We start from the raw sequence: 20,192 nt of genomic DNA, 5'->3' as shown, positions 1-20,192 counted from the left end.
CCAGACCCATGCATTGCTCAAAAGCCCAGCTAAGGAAGTTGGATTTTACTCCAAAGGTAACTAGACCCTAAGTTCCTTCAGTCCCAAGACAAGACTATAGTTACACCAGAGACCACAGAAGTTGGGAAACAGAAAAGAGATTAAGTTGCCTCCTGATAGGCCCTCCTATCTGAGTCTCTTGTCAGTTCTGTGAGCTGTGAAGGCAAGCTGACCTCCTTGCTTAGTGCTCTAGCTCATTATAAAGGACAGGAATCCTTAGATAAGAGAGAAAAAGTAGTCCAACAGGGAGAGGTCAGGAGATAGATTTCAAGGAGGCTGTAAGGACTCAAAAATCGGAGTCCAAACTCTGGCATGTGGAAGAACAGGGAAATAGGAAAAACTTATGAACAGAAGGAAGTAGTTGGCAGCAATGCTTGGCGGCCTTACAGCTTGGTGCAGGGGGCAGGTCTCAAGAATACTTGAGTGAATGTCTATCAGGGGACCCTGAAGCCTGGGTAGGTAAACAAGAAGACAGGGAGGAGGTGCAGCGAGGGAGCTCAGCTCTGCTCCTGGGTTGCAGGAAGGGGCTGGAGGAAGAGGGAGGCAAAGAGCAGGCTGAGGGGCGGCGCTGCAGGAGCCTGGGTTGCCGGACCACAGTTCACACTGCTAAGGGATGGGCCCATCCTGGAAAGGGAGGGAGTGCAATTTGCTCACAGGAGTTTCATCATCGATGTGATCCAGCAGCTTAACGATGAAACCGGAAGGGTGTGTGTGAAGAGGAAGAAGCCAGTGGTACTGTTAAACCAAACCCCATGGAAGCCAGCATTACGTGATACACTTTATCCATTCATGTATTCAATACTTGCAACAACCCTAGAGCTAAGAAAAGCTGAGGTATAAAAAGCACACCTCCTAAAAAAAATAAAAATAAAAATAAATAAAAAGCACACCTCCTGTGCACAAGTGACACAGCTAGAAAGTAGCAGAGCTGGCATTTGAACTCAGTTCTACCTGACCTCAGACACTAAGCTCTGGGAGGAGATACTTAAGATAAAAGAAATCAGTAGAGTACAAATGAAGGGGTGAATCAGCTGGCCTGGACGCTGGTTGTTTGCACCTCCTTTATCTCATCTAGCAAGTCATTTCTCCTTCCTTTGCCCATAGCCCTAATGTTACACCTGGTCACCCACCCTGCCACACTCTCAGTCCCATGGTCTGGTCCTCGGCAGCGAAGCACATGTCCCAGGCCTGTGCCATCAGCATGTGTATTCCCTGGCCACAGTACATGGTTTCAGGAATAAATGTGAGCTAAGCCTGTTTAATCATAATGGATTTCAGAGCTCTGGGTCTTTCCTCCCGGACTTAAACCTGGACGACAGGAGTCTGGGGCTGCTGCATCTCTCTTGCCATCAGGTCCTAGCCCTGCCAGGGACCTCCACAGGGGAGTTCAAGAACGAATCCAACCCGAAGGCAGGCAGAGCCCAGAGAATGACTTATAAATACATTGTCTGAGCCTTAAACCCAGCTGTACCTAAAGCTAGATCCTGAAATTTTCAGTGACATGTACCAATAGATTCCCCACTTAAGGTAAATTTGTCTACACTTTCTTGTAACCTGGAATCAGGAGTGCTAATACATCACATTCAAACAGAAAGCACCTGCCCGTATGAATAAGAATAGAAGCATTTGGGTGAGGATAAGGCAGGGGAGAGAACAAAGCACTACTACAGGACCACCCACTTAACAGGCGGAAGTTTTCTAATGCAGATCCTCCAACTGGAGGAGAGGCAAGATTTAGTTCTGCCTGATGAGCAATTCTAACCAAATGTCTGAACATCTTATCCTGAAAAAAACCAGAACACTTAATAAGTCTGGATTTGCTTGGCTGACAATTTCATCTCTCAGAAAGTCAAGAGGAAACGCTAGCCTGCCTTTATTCTGACTCAGAAAGTAGAACAAATTGTTTTTTCAAAGGAAGGAACCTTGGGAAAACATGATTATGAGATCTTAAGAGCTTATTAAGAGCATAATAATAACAAACTTTAAACGTTCAGAGAAAACCTAGGGACAATACAAAATCTAGGGCTTGAGACCCTAAAAGGGAAGGCAGCCCAACAGAAAAGAAACGCAGCCCTCCCAAAGCCAGACTCTGAGAGTTCATTATAAAAGCTTCAGGCAGGAAAAAGCAAAGTACAGGATAGCACACAAACAGCTTTACAGTTGTTTGTGTGGAAAATAATACAATAATAAATAATAAGACCAGAATAAACTGGGTTTCATGTACTCACAACTGTAAACCCCCACTTGCCCCATGCTGTGCACCCAGACGTCAGCTAGCAAATTAATCCTGAAGGGCCCAAGGCAGACATCCCTTACCAATCACAGCCCCTTTTCTTGTTAAGCCCAATTCATTTTCAAGTTATCTGTGACGCAGTGCCCTAGTCGGCCATGATGAATTGACCAAAGTTGAGACAGAAGAATGAACCCATTTTCTATTGCTGGTCTAAAGAAGCCAGTGTAAACACAGGGTGCCCTTAGAGTTCGTGTTATAAAAGGACATGTGCAAGAAATGAAGGTAGTGCACAAGATCAAGTACAGACCCACAGTGGAATGAGGCCATGTGAACGATGGCAAAAAGAGTAAAATCTAGAAAGTGCTAATGTTTGTTCATCTAAAGCAAAGCAAAACAAAAGCAAATTTTCTATTTTTTGAAGACTGAAAATCAAGAAGGGGAGGCCTTAAAAAATGAGACATAGGCATCTCTGACTGGAGACGACAACGCAACTTAAATAAAGCTGAACCCTTTGACTTCTGAATTTAGTCCCAAGTCCTCATCAAGAAAAATGATCTGCACCATGGAAACAACCTTGGAAAGGGGGAACAACCTTGGCTCAGAAAGACTGAGAGTCCAAGGTGGGGAGGAACATGGGGGCAGCCCAGGCTCCTGCGGCTGAGCTGTGGGCACTGTCGTCAGCGTCCCCCGGCGCTGAGGGAACTTGGAGGTGAGCTCGGAAACCTGCCAGGTGATCTAAGGAATTGAAGAGAACAAGGAAAATGCCAGAATATTGGAGGCTGGCAAACATCATCCTGATTTTCAAGAGGGGAAAAGCAGATCCCATTAACCACAAGGCTGGAGAGCCTACCACCAACTTCTGCAAGAAAGTAAGCTGCCTCCCGGACAAGGCAGATTGCAGAGCGTGCAGGGAAGGACGCACGAAGGCCAGCAGCTCAGCAGACAGATGGGCAGAGAACAGGCAGAGGCAATTCACTGAGGAGGAAACACAAGCCAGTACAGAAGAAAAGATCCCCCAAATCCTGGAAATACACATTAAAATAACCAGATACTATTTATCTATGCAGCTTAGCAAAAATGCTAAAAACTGGTAATATCGAATACTGGCAAAGACACAGGGAAATAAGCACTCTCATTAGTGAAATATAACAGCTTTCTTTAAATGGCAATTTGGTTATACTGATTGGAATTTAAAATACACTGTATTGTTGGGGGAGGGGGAGGGTCGAGGTAGAAGAGTATAATGGGGATAGATGGTAATGGAAAAACATAATAAAAAGCTATTAAAATAATTTTTAAAATTAAAAAATAAAATACGCTGTATTTTTGATCCAACAATCTGAAAGACTCACACACGCAGAGGCTTGTAGGAAGTTTTTCATTACAGGACTATTTATAACAGTAAAAGATGAAAGAAAAACTATCCCAAGTTTATCAAGTGCTTAAATACATTACGGTACCAGGAAATACCATACGATAGTCAAAAATAAAGTCAATCCATATACACTGATATAGAATGATTATCAGGAAGTGATCGTGCATGGAGAGGGTAGGGCAGGGGAGAGTAATGGGGGGAAAATGGGGACAACTGTAACTGAACAATAAAAAAAGATGTGATCATGCATACTTTAAAGAAAGCAAAAAAGAAACCTATATATTTCTCTAAGTGCACATATACACGCGCGCATATATATATGTGTGTGTGTGTATATATATGTATATGTATAATATACACATATATATAATAGTTTAGTATAATAGGATACCTATTAACCTGGCAACAGAGATGATCTTGGGAAGGAGATTAAGGTTCTCTTTGGCTTTACCTTTTTGTATTTTTTAAATAATAAGAGGTCTTCATTTATATATATTTACCAAATATATATAAAGCAAAAAATAGGACAGAGAGAGAATTAGGGACCAGCATGTGTAGTAGGAGTAAGATGTGTCAAGTCTAAAATGTGTCACCCTTCTCCTGGGATGACCAAGGAAATGCCGACAGCACTATGAACAGAGTACCCACAGGCTAATGGCAGAGCTTCCTATTATCATCATCATGGACACAATGGAAAAATTCAGGCTTCATGGCAGTGCTAGAAGGTACAGTCAAACTTGACTGTAGTTAAGAGTTACTGATTCAGGACCCACATGGAAACTTCCAGGGCATTCTTTGGTCCTGTCCAACACACTCACTCATTTTCTCAATTTCTCACTCATTTGGCAGACACTTGGGAGCTACTAAGTGTCAGTCAAGCAAGATATCTAGACGATCTCTGCCTGAAGCCTAGGATACTGAAAAGTAGAAGGGAAATTTAAAAAACACAAAACTCCAGCATGACAAATGCTCGACTGCAGCATTGCAGAAGCTCCAAGGGGAGGGCCTGACCCTGACCTGGCCTCTGGAAGGAGGTCAGCGTCTAGACCAAAGGCCTGTTCGCCGAAAGAAAGAACATGCTGCCAGAAAATACCACTAATACCAAAATTCGCATGCACATGAATTGAAAAAAGTTGACAAGCCAAAACACACCCTGTGAAATCCATTTGCAGTCCCTGTTGTTCTGAGGCCTCACTAAAAGAAGACCCCTGTCAAAGAGGCCTCAAAGTGGAGCAAGGTGTCCGGATAGTGAAGAAGGGAGCCTGTGTCACATGAGGACTGGCTAAGGGCACCCCTGACTCTTCCAGTCCTTTGCCTTTTCTCTCAGGAAATCAACAGCAGCCAACAGACTCGGGAATTTCAAGATCCCAGACTGTACCCCTGGTTTGCCTCCTGGAGGGAAGGGGCAGCTTGGAGGTGGCCCCCCAGTCAGCCACCAGCAGCAGCGTGGGCGGTGTGCGACACACTTTCAGTTTGCAAGATCTTTCTTGCCCTCCACCTCCTCCCCAAACTGGCGCCCTGAGGTTGTGCCTTCGCCCACACATAAGAAAAGAACAAACACACACCAGGTTCCAAGGCTGTGCATCCCAGGCAGTCATGACACCCTCCCAGGCCTTTGTGTTCTCTTTTTAATGGAGACAGTTGGACTAGAGGACGTTCCAGGGGACCTTCCAGTGGTGACAGGCAGTATGTGCTATGTTCTCCTCCAGGAAGAATTCATTGTCAAAAAGGACTTCAGAGAGGGCAAGGCTTAATGCAAGTGAATGAAGGGTAAAATGAGGGGCACTCAAAGAGTTCTTATTTGGGTCCCCAACTTAGTGTTAGAAGCAGTCTGGCAGGAACCCTCCATCAGGACTGACCTCTTCAGTGACGACCGAGACAGCACCTGTGCAGCCTGGTTCATGGCCCGGATCCAAGCATTCATGTCCTCCAGGGTGTCAGCACTGAAGTAGTAGGTCCTCATGCCCGACTGCTCAGCAGAACTATTATAGATGAGCGCTCGCATCCCCGCGTGCACGGCCTATAAGATTGAGATGGAAACCCGAAACAGAGAAGTCAGCACATATTCACTTCCAGGAGCAAAAACAATGAGATAGTTCTCCCTGCCTCCAGAGTAGAAGTTCAACACACCACCCAGCCTGTGTCCACAGCTGGAAAATGCCACAGCTGGATTCCCCTTCCTCAGGGCAGCCAGGCCCAGTGACAGCTGTCTGTCACCCACAGGAAAGCTCTGCTGCATGTGTATACCTGTTTCTGACTTCTCTTACTCATGCCGAGGGAAAGGCATGTACCCAAGGCTAACGTGAGAAAGAGACTTGAAATAAACCCTTCAAGCAAGCTCCGGGGAATCCCTGTTTTGGTTCCTCTAAAGCACACGATTACTGGAAATGAGTCAAAAATCAGCTGCCACAGCAGGCAGCGTGGTGCAGATGTTCACTGTGCCTCAAGGCTCGGGTATGAAATGTGCTGTGTGCCCATCAAAGAAGCTGCTGTCCTGTCTCTCCAAAGAGGCACTGCCAAGTTTGACAGAGCTAACATCTGACTGAAAATCCTTGTGCACCTACTATGCGCTGGGGAGCCTCAAGGTGCTTACACATGTATCCTTGCAAAGAGCCTGGGGAGAGGCCCCGGGAAGGCCACTGAAAAGCCCTGGGGACAGTTTCCAAACAAGAGGCAAAACCAGTGTTTTCTCTTGTGCTCTGTAAGCAGGGGCCTGCCCTTTAAATTTGCATGGAAGAGCCTTACCAAATCTACACAGGAAGATGGTGTTAAAAATGTAGGGGGCGGCAGGGGGACTTACTGAAAGATTATTATGTGTCTCTGGGGTACTTCCATGAGTCCAATCTCATTTTAATCCCAACAGTTTTGAGAGGCAGGGACAGAATCTCTGTCTTACAGATGTGGCAAGTGAAGATCTGAGATGTTAAGTAACTTTCCCAGATTCCCACATCTAGTAACAGATTATTCACAGCATTTAGCAGTATCTGCCATGATATATTTTACACTATATATTTTAGAATATAAGTGCCATCAGAGAAGGGACTTTGTCTATTTTGTTCACTACTGTATCCCTAGGAACAATGCCTGGCATATTGTAGGTGCTAAATAAGTATTCATTGAACCAATAAAGAGCTGGAGCCAGGATTTACACCTAGGTCTGTCTGACTCTGCACAAGGGTCCTAAGTCCTATAAAGAAATGTGTATGATTACACATATCCTTCGTATGATTATCTGGATCCAGAATGAAAGGCAGACCCCCTGCAAGGACCAGTCAAAGAAAACAAAATTAGAAGCTGGAAAATGACATGCTTCTAGAATCATCAGTGGTCAAAAATGAAATCTCTCAGAAAAACTGTTGGCATTTACTTCCCCCCGCACTAACATCTAGGTCCAAAATGAACAGTAAATATGCGCCTGTTTCGGACAGTGTCTGGGTTCATCCCTCCCAGAACCAAGGGAGCACAGACAAACTTGACCTACAGCAAAAGGTCCCTACAGTGACCAAAGCAAACCTGATTGCCTTTTTGCACATATAAGGGACATCTACTGTCCCAAGAAGGGTTCCTCTTGTTTTAGCAAAGTGAAGATGTGGCAATAAGAACAGAATGAGAAGACACCTGTGCGTATCTTACTGTGAATCAACAGAAGTTCTTGGAAAAGTTCCCCTGGACAATGACCCCATAAGATCTCTGACATCCTCTCCAAAACTTTCTTCCCAGGCACTCGCCCCACCAGACACAAGGCCACCCACAGACAAAGGGAACCCTCAAGGGCATCAGTGAGCAGGTCCCAGCTGTACATGAGTTCACCGAGCCAGCCCTACTCAGGAAATCAACTGGGGACACACTTCAAACATGAGAGATTTGTATGTGTCTGTAAATGGGCCTTGGGAGTTAGATCCATCATTACAAAGGAGTTACACATGATCACAAACATAATCTCAGTCACTAATCAAACTGCTCTTGAGTCTGAAGAACAGGTTCCCAACTACATTCTGTCTGTGTCTGGGCAGATGAGATGTATTAGCTATGAAGCCAAGAAGTGCAGGGAGTTCCCCTTCCATCGGACCAAGAGACCCAAGTCCAAAGTGCCCTGGGCCTGAGGAAGATGCCAGAGCCAAGATGAAATGAAGTCACATCTCGAAGGTGCTCTTTTCCCCTCTGCTCTTTGCTTTCCAATCCTGCTAGGCAGCTGTGCATAACTGAATAGAAAGCAGGCCATGAGTTAAAGGAAATGAGGATGAAAGCAAAGAAGATTTTATGGGACAAATATAATGCCTCAAGGATATGACTGCTCCCCTGGTTCTAATGACTCAGGTCTTGATAGAAAAACACTAGCGAAGCGAGCGGAATGCTCCCCCCTCAAGGCCTCAGCGTCAGCCACAGCACAGGCAGACCCAGGTCGGGAAACACAAGAGTACGCCGAAGGCCAGAGCCCGTGATTAAGGGACTAATTCATTCTCTAACTTAGTCATTCAACAAGAATTTCTCAATTATTGAGCTACACTAGAAGTTGAAGAAACAACCTTAAATAAGGCCAAAACCGTGTACAGCCAAGAAGAGAAAGGTCGCGGACAAGTAACTATCACTGAAGTGCCATCAAGAGGCTCAGGATGCTGTGAGAAAAGGTAACGGGAAACCTGGCCAGACTGGGAGAAGGGTCTACCTAAGGAAGTGACATTAAGCTGCCTTCTACATTATAAGCACATATTTCAGTAGGAGCAGCATAGGGGGATGTGTGCCATCCCGAGACGGACAGGAGTACAGTACATTGCAAGGGCGAGGCCAGCATGACCGGCACGGAGAAGCAAGATGACAGGAGGCCACTGCAGTGGGCAGGGCCGGAGCCCTGGGGCCCTGTGGTCACACCAGGGTTTCATCTCATTTATAAGAGCAATGAGAAGTGATTAAATGGTTGGGGGGGGGGGGGGGATTATGTGTTCAGATTTCGTTTGGAAAAACTCCTGCGGCTGCAATATGGAAGAAAGGTTAGAGCTGGGCAAGGGCAGCGATGGGGGCATGAGCACTTTCAACAGTTTGGTGATTCCTATGAACACTTCTCAGAATGTTTTTAAGTGGACACATAAAATAAATATATTGAAATATTTATCAAAATATTTCGATATAGTGATATAGGTGCTTCTTTAATAATGCATTATAAGGCCCTGGCTGGCATGGCTCAGTGGATTGAGTGACGGCCTGAGAACCAAAAGGTCCCAGGTTTGATTCCCAGTCAGGACACATGCCTGGGTTGTGGGCCAGGTTCCTCAGTTGGAGGCATGTGAGAAGCAACCAATTGATGTATCTCTCGTACACTGGTGTTTCTCTCCCTTTTTCCCCTCCCTTCCACTCTAAGAGATAAGATTTAAAAAAAAATAATAATACATTATGAGACAAATATAGTAATAATTATTGTAATTCAAAGTGAGGATGCTCATAAGTGATATTTCAAGATATTTACAACAATTATAATGTGATGAGAGGATACCCCTGGTTTCTATTAGTGACCAAGGTACAGGTGCTGCTAACATCTGGTCAGGCCTGCTTTCTCAGCCAAAGGAAACATTATAGGTTAAAAATAGGAAAGATATGATTTATCCCCTGACACTAGGCGGTCTTGCAGGCTCAGGTCTGAACCACTTGATCTTTACGGAGGGAGACTGGCTCAGAGAGAGGCAGTAAGGCATTTTCCCCACTGAAGATCTGTGGACTCTTTGACTGAGTGGGTGTTTTCTGCTCCAGGTCCTGGATCCGAAAGGCCGAGCTTGCTTAGAGGTGACCAACAGGCGGAGGGTGGCTGTGCATCCGATAGGAGATCTTGGGGGTGGGGGCGGGGGCCGGGGGCTACGCCCAGCTGAGCCAGCACAGCCAGCAGAGCCAGGCAGAACATCTCAGAGAGCCCAGCTTGGCTCATCCTGCAGACCTGGCTGTGCTCAGGGTGCACCTAGCCCTCAGCCTCCCTGCTCATGCATAGGGGCTGCCAGGCTGCAGGCACAGTTGGAAAAAAAAAAGACCAGAAAGAGGACCATAGAACCTTCCAGGCTGTGCCTACATCTACCGCTACAGGTAACACTGAATGATCTCAAGCAAGGCATCCTAGCAACGGTCAGATAATTTCAGCTCTGGAAACAGAGAAGAACTGAATTAGAAACAGGCCTAAGGCCCAGGACACAGAGCACTGTGCGTTCCTCAGTATCCCCGAGAACACGGATCCCGACCTGCCCAGGGGGGCCGCTCCCTGCCCCTGAAGGGACGACACTACAACCCAAAGGGAAAGGGCACCCTGTCATTCGCAGAAAACCGCAGCCCTTTCTGGAGAGCCAGCTGACTTCCACCAGAGCTGTCTGCGTGGCTTTTCTCCACTCTGAGACCCTAAGGGTCTCCCCTAAAGGTCCCCCCCAAGCACATGCACGTCTTCTGTCTTGCAGACAAAAGAATCAGCACTCTTAGTGTAAGTCTAAGGAAAAAAAATTTAAAGAATCTATGACACATAAGAGATGTTTTCCTAGAATCTATTTTCACAACTCTCAATGAAGTGTTAACATGAAATATATATGATTAGTTACTTTGAGAATATTCCAGATGCTGTCCCAAAATAATCACATACAACATCATTACCCTGATTGTTGGCCCAACAGCAACACTCGACTCTAGAAAGGAAGGTTTTCTGAGGGAAGACTTTCAGGCAGCAAAAGACTAGTCTGAAACCCATTGAACAAAATGTTTTCAAAGCCAGCAAGAAGCAGGAGAGGTTCCTGAACCATTAAATAAAATGATAACAATGAACATAAATTCAAACCACCTCCCACCTCCGACAGTGTATGTGTGCAGGAGGTGACCAAAATAAAATGTGGAAGAAAAGCATAAAAGAGAAAGAAATTGGCTTCTGTCCCAGTAACTCAATTTAAAGAAGATATAGCTCCGGTTTGAGCTTGGTTTCCATCATTTTCCAGCTTTGTGACTTTGGGCAAGTTTCTTTAGTACTCTGATCCTTGTGTCCATAATCTCTAAAATGAAGCTAATAATACTGACCTCACAGGCTCCCCACAAGCATTAAATCGGCTAACATGGATAAAAGTATTTCTCAAATCATAAAAGGTTTTGCAGATATAAGACAATACTATATCATGCAACATGAAGTGGGAAAAGATCCAAGAATGTTCAACCTACTGCTATCCTGGAGTCACTGGGGAGAGGGACAGTCTGAGGAAAAAGAAAGACAGCTTCCATCTGTCGGTGAAAAAAGCTGAAGCTTCAGCTCAGGAAGGAGAGGTAGAGGAAAATGAGACTTGACTTTCTGACAACCCCCCGCCCCCCCAGCAATGGAGTCGAGATCAAGGCGCTGATGTGGGCCATCACTTGCCAATGATGCTGTGGGTACTGAATACCAACACTTTCCTTTAACCCTTCCAGAGAGGGGAAGGTGTCTTGCTGTGTGCTTTTCTATGGCCCTTTAATTATCTGTGCCTGGAAAACTTGACTTCTGTTCAAACTCTGCTTTAATACCTACCACCTAGTACTCATCTTGTATCCCCAACATGTAAATCACCATGCTACGTAAGTAGTGCAGGCAGGAGCCCTCACCCCAGCTTGAAACGCACATCACTGCCTCGTATCCTGAGCTGCATGAGAGGTGTCTGCCCATGGCTACTGGCACCAATAGCCACTTGCTTCAGTGAGACTTCCACTCCAACTGTCAATCGTGTGGACCTTCAACCTGCCCCACCCCCACCATCCCTAGGAGTCCAAGAAATATCAGCAGGGAAGGAATTGTGGAGGCCACTGAAGGAGATGGCCTCAAGATTCCAAGAGTTTCACTCTGGCTGGTGTGACTCAGTGGATTGAGCACCGGCCTGTGACCCAAAGGGTCACTGGTTTGATTCCCAGTCAGGGCACATGCCTGGGTTGCCGGCCAAGTCCCCAGTAGGGGGCATGCAAGAGGTAACCACACATCGATGTTTCTCTCCCTCTCTTTCTTCCTCCCTTCCCCTGTCTAAAAATAAATAAATAAGATGTTTAAAAAAAAAAAAAAAAAAAAAGATTTCTCCAGTTTGAGGGCCTGACCAACACCTTCCTGGAGCCTCCACACCTGACTGTGAAAATGCCAGAGGCTGTCAAAGGCTGGCCATCAGTTATCAAGGCCCCACTCACGCCAAATGGCATGGGGACAAAGGAAATAGAAAGGGGATTTTATTGGTAAAGGGATTTCCCTAGGAATCTTCAATGATCCAGAAAATAAACCAAATTTGATTCTAATTGCTGCTCAGATACAAGTGAAAGTACTTGTGATATTACTCTTGTGTAAAGAATTTATAACTTTGTTAATATGAGTCTGAAACTGTCTAGCTTAACTTCTTCTCCCTCCCCACAAAAAGAACTGCTTTTATTAAGTTTTTTTTTTTTTTTTTGGAACACAGTTCCACAGGGTGCAATTTGGGCCCTAGAGGAGGGGGGCAGTACCTTAAAGGAATACTTGCGACTTATGCGGTCCTCAGGGCCCACAGGCGATATCACGTAGCTGGGCAGAGGGATGCTCCCGAGAACCACTTCTTCTCGGCTGTCTTTGAATGGAAAAACACATCAGAATAACCCTCTGTGGCACCTTCCTTGGGCTGGTCCATCCCACTGTCCTAGTTCAGGGCTCCTTATCTCTCCCCAGAACGACTGCATTCACTGATGGTCCATTCAGCTGTTCCCTGGGGACCCTTGTGCCAATGCTGGAGCTACACAGGTGAATCAGACAGGGCCAGAGCTCTCCCCAAGGGCTGAAACCGACGTGTAAACACGCTCAACTCAACCTGCTAACTCCTGAAACGCAGCAAACCAGATCCTGTTTAACTCAGTAAATGGCACGTCCAGTGCCGGGGCTTGTAAAAATGTCACAACCACCCGTATATGTAAAAGTGAACACTTTGGCAGGTCCATAGGTTATTAATTAGCTCAATCACTGAATCTGAGAAGACCAACCTTTGCATACCTCACTACCTGCACCCCCCACACAGCACAAAGAGCCCTTGTGGCTCGAGCCCCCGCTCACCTTTATAGTAAAACAAGCAATAATCAGCAAGCACAAACCACCTCCTTTTCCACAGCCTCATCCCAGAACTGTCCTGCAAAGCAAAGAAAGCTGATCAGGGCAACGTCTGAGCACACTGCTCCCCCTCCCCAATCTTGACTCGCCCATGTTCACTCTCTCAGTAAAATAATGAATTTTTATTGCATAGACATTCTTTCACTAGGAAATTAAAATTTCAATTCAATGATAGTTGATCCCCAGGAGGTATTTTTTCCCCTGGAAATAGATTAATGTATTATAAGCGCCCTTCATTTAGAAAGGAACATATGGATTCACAAGTTACAGTTCTTTAAGTATGAAATCAGCTTTTAAGAAACTTTTGTTTAATCAAATGTTGTGCTGTAAAATGCCTTCACTTGTGCTGATTAGAAAACTGAGTTTCATAGTAAGAAATAATGAGTTTAAGTTAGCTAATTAATCAATGAGGCAACATTCTCATTTGATTCAGTTCTGTACCATAAGAGACTGATTTTCTTTTTACCATAGAAGACTGTGTTTTCCTTCCATTCAATATAAAGCAACTTTGATTTTCTTGCTATCAAATTGTGTCATAATAAGAATTTCTCTTTTCTAAAATGTAAATAGTTATATTTATTAAAAACATCTTAGGTGATGGTGAACATTTTTAAAAAGACATGGTCACAATAGAAAAACAGTAACGTTTTAAGGTCAGTTTTCTCCCGAACCTAGGAAAATCCCAGAGCCAACTTAGCTGTTAAAGTTGTCTTCCTTTTGTAAGTTTTTGACAGGCTTACACTTAAAAGGAAAAAATCAAACCGTTTCTAAACCTAACAACAACATGAAGTTTGTTCATTCTCCACTTTACCAAAGTGCTAAAAACAAATTTAATTTGCTGAGTTCATACATTTCTTGGTTTTCTCATCTGCGTTAACCATATCATTTCTAAGTGCATGATAGTAGCATGTTGGGAAAACGTCTCTCCATCCTTTCATACCAGGTTCAAACATCACCTCCTCTGGGAAGCCTTTCGGGACTCCCCCAAGCACGGCTACATTCTCTCTGCTGTATGTTCCCAGCGCTCCACACAGACCTCTGTTACAGCTGGGGCACAGCCAAGGGGCCTGGGCTAGGGGGTGGGGGTTATCTACAATTCCTTCCTTTCCCTTCACCTTGCAAAGGGGCATCCTTTTGCTTAATGGGCACAAAAAGATGCAAATGGAAAAGACCGAGGGTTAAACTACTCGGGAGAGAAAGGAGGCGGGCAGAGCGAGAACAGAACTGTGAGGGGAGGGGCATCATGAGAGGGTGGAGCCAGAGCAGAGACAGACAGAGGCTGGAGGGCTGCGGGCGTTGCCATGGGGAACAGAACTGGGGGGAGGGACTTCTAGGGGACTTTCAGGGATTGCTTCTGTGTAGGGTGCAGTGTAATGCCCTCCTCTGTCTTCCCATAAGTCATTTAGTACAAATTTACATCACTGCTTTTGGAGTTTGATTTGTGTTTTTTTCAGATCCAATATGTGAGAGACTGTGCGGGGTGAAGACAGGACATGTGAGAGATGGGTCTGTCATCTCTGCAGACCATCAGTTCCTCAAGGGTAGGAACTACACGGCATTCATCTCCTTATATTTGCTAAGAGCACTCAGAACAGGGCAGGCAGCTGGTGAACGAACAGATGGGCAGCGAGGAGAGAAGGAAGGAGACATGAGGGCCATGGTCTCTGACCCTGGATGCTCACAGCCTGTCCGTGGCCAGAGGACTAGAGCAAGAACAAGTGGCCGGTGAGGACAGAGATGAAGGATGACCTCAGGGGACTCAGAGCTGATGGCTGTGGGAGGAGGAGGAGCTGGGTGTGGCGCTAAGGTTTCTAACCTGAGCACCTGGGAAAACAGTGGTATCATCGCCAAGATCCAGAAAAGCAGATTAGGGGGAAAAAAAGGTAAAGGGTGTGGAGACAGTGGCTGAGTTCGGCAGATTTGGAACCTGAGGTGCTAGGGAGCTCAATACATGTGCTAGACTGGGGAAGAGGAAAAAATGGGATATTTTTGGCCAAATGATAACAAAGACTAACATCAGGAAGGCAAGTGCTGGCAGTGAGGCTGGACTCATGTTGCCCCCCCACCGCCAACGAGTGCCTGAGTCCCCGAGCAGCAACGTCCCCAGGGGCCAAAGTGGCCACGCAAGTTTGGGGAAGGAAGTTGTAACAATTGAGTGGAGAGTCCACCCATAAAAATGAACAGCAAATTGCTATGCACGGTGGGCAAAGTCTACCTGCTTCTGGAAAATTCAGCAACAGAACACTTACGAGCTTGTCCCCAGCTCCCAGGGGGCCAGGTTAAGGAAAAAAGTCAGCAAGAGCAACCTCCGCCTGCCCGCCCTCCCTCCCCGGCCTCCTCACCTGCTTGTGCAGCCAGCCCCTCACCACCACCGGAACATTGGGGTTCCTCCGAATGGCCTGGTCCCTCTTCCCAAAGCTGTGGACTTTATTGCTGGACTTTATGATCTAGGAAAAAGCAGAGCTGAACTCTAGCAGCAGGGAGGATTTAGGGAGGCACAAAAAAGCACTTGTATGATGGGTGGGCCGCAGGCTCCATCTGCCTTATTCTACCTGGCCGTGCCCTTTGATCAAAAGAACAGGCAAGAGACATGGAACAGGCGTGCACATGGCCACGGCATTCTAATTAAAAGGGGGAGTCTAAGACCTGGCAGGCTTCCCATCTGGGCCACAGAGGAAAAAAATTTAAAGGGATATTTCAATCAACTTTCACCAGCAGCTGTTGGTCCCAGTATGTCCTAAGCCAGGCTTTCTGGAACAAAGCTACTTTGTGGCCACAGACCTTGCTAATTACCAGATATTTATCCCTCCTGGCTGGGCTCGGTCCTCAGCATCCTCTCCCCGCCATGCTGGTTCCTTTCCCTGCTCCCCAGTCTGTGCTCCCACATCTTGGGCACAGAAACCTCTGGGCCCCTTTCTAGAGCACCCTTCCTTGGGCCCGCCTGTCACAAATTTCTCCAGGGTGTCTCTCACACACACGTCACCCTTCCAAGGCATGCTGGAAAATGAAGAATGCATCCAAGGACCTCGATGCCAGTCCTGGTTCTGTCAGCAGTCACCTGTTTTCTTGGACAAGTGACACACCCCCCACCTGAATTCAGTTTCCTGACCTGTCACTGTGGGGAGAATACTTCTCACATGTCTCCTTCATAAAACTAGGGTGAAGGTCAAATAGCTTCTGATGACCAAGGGGTTTGGCATATACAAAAGAAGGCACAGAAGGGACGAGCGGCCAGGAGCTCACCCTGGGGCCAGGCCTGGCCTCCACGGTGGATGTGGTCCCAGTGGTGGACGTTTCGCTGACCATGCTGGACGGTCTTTGGTTTCTCTCTTGCTTCAACATATGTGGATTTGGCCTGTGGGGAGACAGGAGAAGCTAATGAATAAGCGTCAGACTGCAGCAGGAAGCGGAATCTGTGATTTGTTCCTGGTCAGAACTGGTTGATGGGCCTTAGACAACCTAGGACCGGGCTCTTGGAAACCGCCTGACCCCAGATTACAGCCTGAGGGCCACAATGCCCGAGCAACCCATGTGCTTCAAGGAACCAAGGGGATGACAGACGGGCACGTCTCCGCAGCTGACACCCCACAGCAGGGTCGAGGCAGTGATCCCTGCCTGCTGTCCCAAGGTCCCCACATTCACTGTTCCTCGCATGTCTGTGGCTACTGCCCCATCAGATGGCACACACGCACACACACACACCACTCTTCACAGCACGAGCAATCCATACCCCTTACACACACCCACATACACACCCCCCCTTCCATATTCCTGGCTCCCAAAAGAAGCTGTTTATAATTAGTAACAAGAAATCACTTGTGCACACATCCACACCCCCAGATACACACAGAGAATCACTTACATAAACACCAGTAGGGCTTGCCTCCCAAAATAAACCACTCAACAAAGAGTCCTATTCTGGGAACATCCCCTTTGCCCCAAAATAGAGCCATCGGAGATATTAACCCTTTGTGCCATGCCTGGAGACCAGGAACAAACAAAGCCCGCCTGGGTCCCCAGTGAGGATCCCCGGGCCGCATCCCCATCAGCATCCAGTGGTGTCATGCTGCCCCCCAAGAAGCTCCACTTGCCCTGGGAGGGCCAGCACTTTGGACACATCTCAGTCCGGCACTCAAGAGACACTGTAAAGAACGTTTCTCACCTGCCTCCACAGAACCCCTGTATTTGTCAGAGTTTTCCGAAGCAGCGTGGTGGCAATGCCTCCACACAAATTCAACACTGCCCTTGAGCAGCTTGGGGCCGGTTCCCAGATGCTGCTGACTCCAGGATCAGTGAGCCTTCCTCACAGAGGAAGTCCCAGTGGCTGGGTTTTGCCTGCTGCTGACAGGCCACAGGATCTGGCAGGTACAGTAAACTGAGGCTCTCTGCCTGAGGAGTGGAGAAAATCTGACCTGGAGGCCTGAGCCAGGACCCTGCGGACACGGAGGAGGAGGATCCAGGCAGGACACAGCAGAGGACGAAGCACCCTGGCGGTCTTTCTGCAGCCTCACTTTTACAAAGGTGCTTCGAGGGAAAATTCCAGTTCCCGCCTTGGACATAAAATATGCTGCCTCCTTGAAAAACCACCGCTGCGCAAAACATAAGGGATCCTTCCCGCACCTCAAGCCAGAGCCCCAACACCCTGCGCCATTAAGCAGTTCTTCACAGAAGGACCCCTGCAGTGGGCACCAGCTTTCCCAGGGGCTGGGTCCTGCTGGATGCTTGGCAGCTGGAGGTGCAAGTCCCTTCAGGCAGGAGAACCACTGGCTCCTTATCAGCTCAGGCAGGCACTCTAGATTCCCCGCCCCCGGGCTCCATCCCAGCCAGACTTTTGTTACTGCTCCCCACTCAGAGAATGTCACCACACTCGGCTAAGGGTTGGCAGAAGCTGTGTGCCGCTGAGAGCATCGCCCACTGCGGGTGGGAAGGGGCTCTGAGAGGCCGCCTTGTCCAGGCCCTGCCTCCAGGAAGAACTATGTCTCCAAGGCCTTCCTGGAACCTGGTCTTGCCTGACTTTTCAGATTTCCGAGGCATGAGATAAGGAAGAAGAACTCGCAGGTCACCTCAGTTAGTTACAGCAGCTGTATCTCTAAGCTAAAATTCAGGACCCAAAGTCCAACAATAAAAAAGGTCTGTGTGAGATTTTATCAAGTTTAATTTACTCCTATTTAAGACTTACAAAAAGCTTATATAGAATATTTGAGAAATACAAGAAAAAAAGGCTGAAAGAAAAAAAATCACCATAGTCCCACTACTCAAAGGAAAATCATTTTTCACAGTTAGTATATTTACTTTCATTCTTTTTTACATGCCTATTTTTTTTTTGGCGGGGGGGGGTGCCTTTTTGTTTTTATATAACTGTGTTTATGGTTTTGCATCTTGATTTTTAAAAACCTGTTATAAACATTTTCTCCATCCTTTTAAACTCATCTACATCATTTCAAATGACTATGTCAGATTCCCTCAATTAAATGTGCCATTGCCTCCTCTGTGGGACAAAGCAGAAGGGACCTGGATCTGGGACTGGCCCAGCTGATCCAGGGCAGGTGGCCACTTTCACCATTTTGGCCACCTTACAACCTTGACCTCTGATTTTAATCATCCCCCTGCATTCTCACACCCTGTCTCCTCCCCACACTAGCTCCTGAAATGCTGGCTGGCTCCGGAGCTCCCAGGCCAGCAGCACAGGAAAAAGATGCCCATCCTGCAGCCTTGGGTGAATGAGGAAAAGGGGTACAACCGCCACCTAGGGAGCCAGCTGTGAACATATTTCAGCTGGAGAAGGACTGAGGGTGGCCCCAACACTGAACGTCAGTGAGGGACAGTGTGTGGCCGGCAAGGCGGGGAGAGGCTGCACATGAAGACAACTCCATTCTCCATTCTTCATGACTAGAGACCTCTCTGCTAAACCACGCCCAGAGAAAGCTGGCTTGTCAGGAAGTATGACTGATGTCCAAACTAAATCTGTCCGCAGGGAAAGAACCATGTTGTCTCTACAAACTAGGAGCATATCTTCTTCAGGGCTCCCAATGGCAGGGACAGCTCCCAAAGGAAGTAAGATACTCAACCGTTACCCGGTTGTCCCTGACCCGGCTCTCTGATAAAACAAGGTGCATGCGGCTGCCCACTCAGCCAAGGAGCAAGATCTGTCTTCAGAGGATGTTCCTCTGAATCTTCTCAACCTGGGTAATGATCTCGTAGGTCTTCCATGGGAAAATATGACTTCTGGAAATAACTAGGAGTTATCCAGAATTACAAGTCACACAAAAATGGGGGTGGGGGGGGTCCTGCTTAGGACACCATTTAGTATCCAAAAATGAGAATACAAGAAGAAGTCTCAAAAACAATTTTCTCAGCTGGCTGAAAAGCTGGCTCAGATGGAAACTTCTAAATGTTGTTTACCACCCCGTTTTAAGCAACAGGAATGTCAGTGGCGCCTGTGTAAAGAGATAACACTGAAGACATCAGCATTCACTTGGATGTGGGCCTTCCGGAACATTTGCTTCACGGCGTCCCCACATTAGAGCCTGGTAGGGCAGACAGTGATTTGTCCTCAACTCCTCAGACTGTAGTCCACTCCTGGCAGGTTTTCCCCAAGAGCCCCCTCCTCCTCCCCAGAGAAGGGCATGTGGCCCTGAGCTGGGCAGCCATGACATGGGCCAGGTTCCCAGCAGCCTGCCCTCAGGCACGTGAGTCACACAGATCCCTGTCCGTGCTGTGGACAGCAGACTCTCCATGCCATCAAATAAAATCTATTAAATTAAAATCATATTTGCCAGGTTTCGGTGCTATCTGGATTCCCAAAGTACAGTGAGATGATCTGAACAAAGACTTTTCTTTCCCTGACTTGGGCCACATGAACGTTGAGTATTTTCCTGGAAGAGTGTGGGCTGTAGCTTGAAACAGTGAGCTTGAGTTTTAACTCAATTGCCTCCCATCTGAAAGAAGCAAACGAAGTTAGGGCCAGAAAAAAAAATCAGTCTAGAGCAGCTCAGTAGAAATGACTTCACGCTACTCTGAACTTCCTCAGGGTTGTGTCAGGTGAGCCTGGGCAGGAACTTACTTTCTCTGTCCCTCAAATTCTCCATCTATAAAAGGAGCCACTTCTGCTTCCTACATATCTGGGAGCAAATGCCTATAACACTGACAGACAGTAAGAAAGGGAGGTTAGAATTCGGAAGCTATTTTTTTTCCTGTTGGGTCTGAATTTAGGAGGGTTTGTTTAATGGGTCCCTCAACTGCCTTAGTCAATATCATGAATAGGAGCAGACTGAGGTGGAATCACAGCAAGACAGTTCCCTGTCCTACTGTCATCACAATAGGTAGGTCACCAAGTCAAGTGTCACCAACCCTCAGGGACAGATACACAAGACCAAGCAAGCAGACAGACTGGGCTATGCTTGTTCAGCACCTACTATGTGCCAGGCACTTTGTCTGCATTCTCTCATTTAACC

The 20,192-nt window shown here is 46.9% G+C and overlaps 1 protein-coding gene across 2 annotated transcripts in view; it reads right to left on the bottom strand.

Annotated features, from left to right (window-relative positions):
- PLEKHA7 (pleckstrin homology domain containing A7) overlaps positions 1 to 20,192 on the bottom strand; it is a 198,102-nt gene that overhangs the window by 51,654 nt on the left and 126,256 nt on the right. For both annotated transcript variants that reach the window (XM_054586037.1, XM_054586036.1), the window contains exons 5-9: positions 15,982 to 16,093; positions 15,081 to 15,185; positions 12,685 to 12,757; positions 12,108 to 12,208; positions 5,507 to 5,667 (exon numbers count right to left, since the gene is read on the bottom strand). In XM_054586037.1, the coding sequence (XP_054442012.1) occupies positions 5,507 to 5,667; positions 12,108 to 12,208; positions 12,685 to 12,757; positions 15,081 to 15,185; positions 15,982 to 16,093 (552 nt within the window). The remainder of the gene's footprint in view (positions 1 to 5,506; positions 5,668 to 12,107; positions 12,209 to 12,684; positions 12,758 to 15,080; positions 15,186 to 15,981; positions 16,094 to 20,192) is intronic.

Source organism: Pteronotus mesoamericanus, unplaced genomic scaffold (assembly GCF_021234165.1).
Source record: "Pteronotus mesoamericanus isolate MK-2021 breed Mesoamerican mustached bat unplaced genomic scaffold, CSHL_Meso_final contig_90, whole genome shotgun sequence".
Taxonomy (NCBI): Eukaryota; Metazoa; Chordata; class Mammalia; order Chiroptera; family Mormoopidae; genus Pteronotus; species Pteronotus mesoamericanus.
This window is presented reverse-complemented; position numbering and strand designations above follow the sequence as displayed.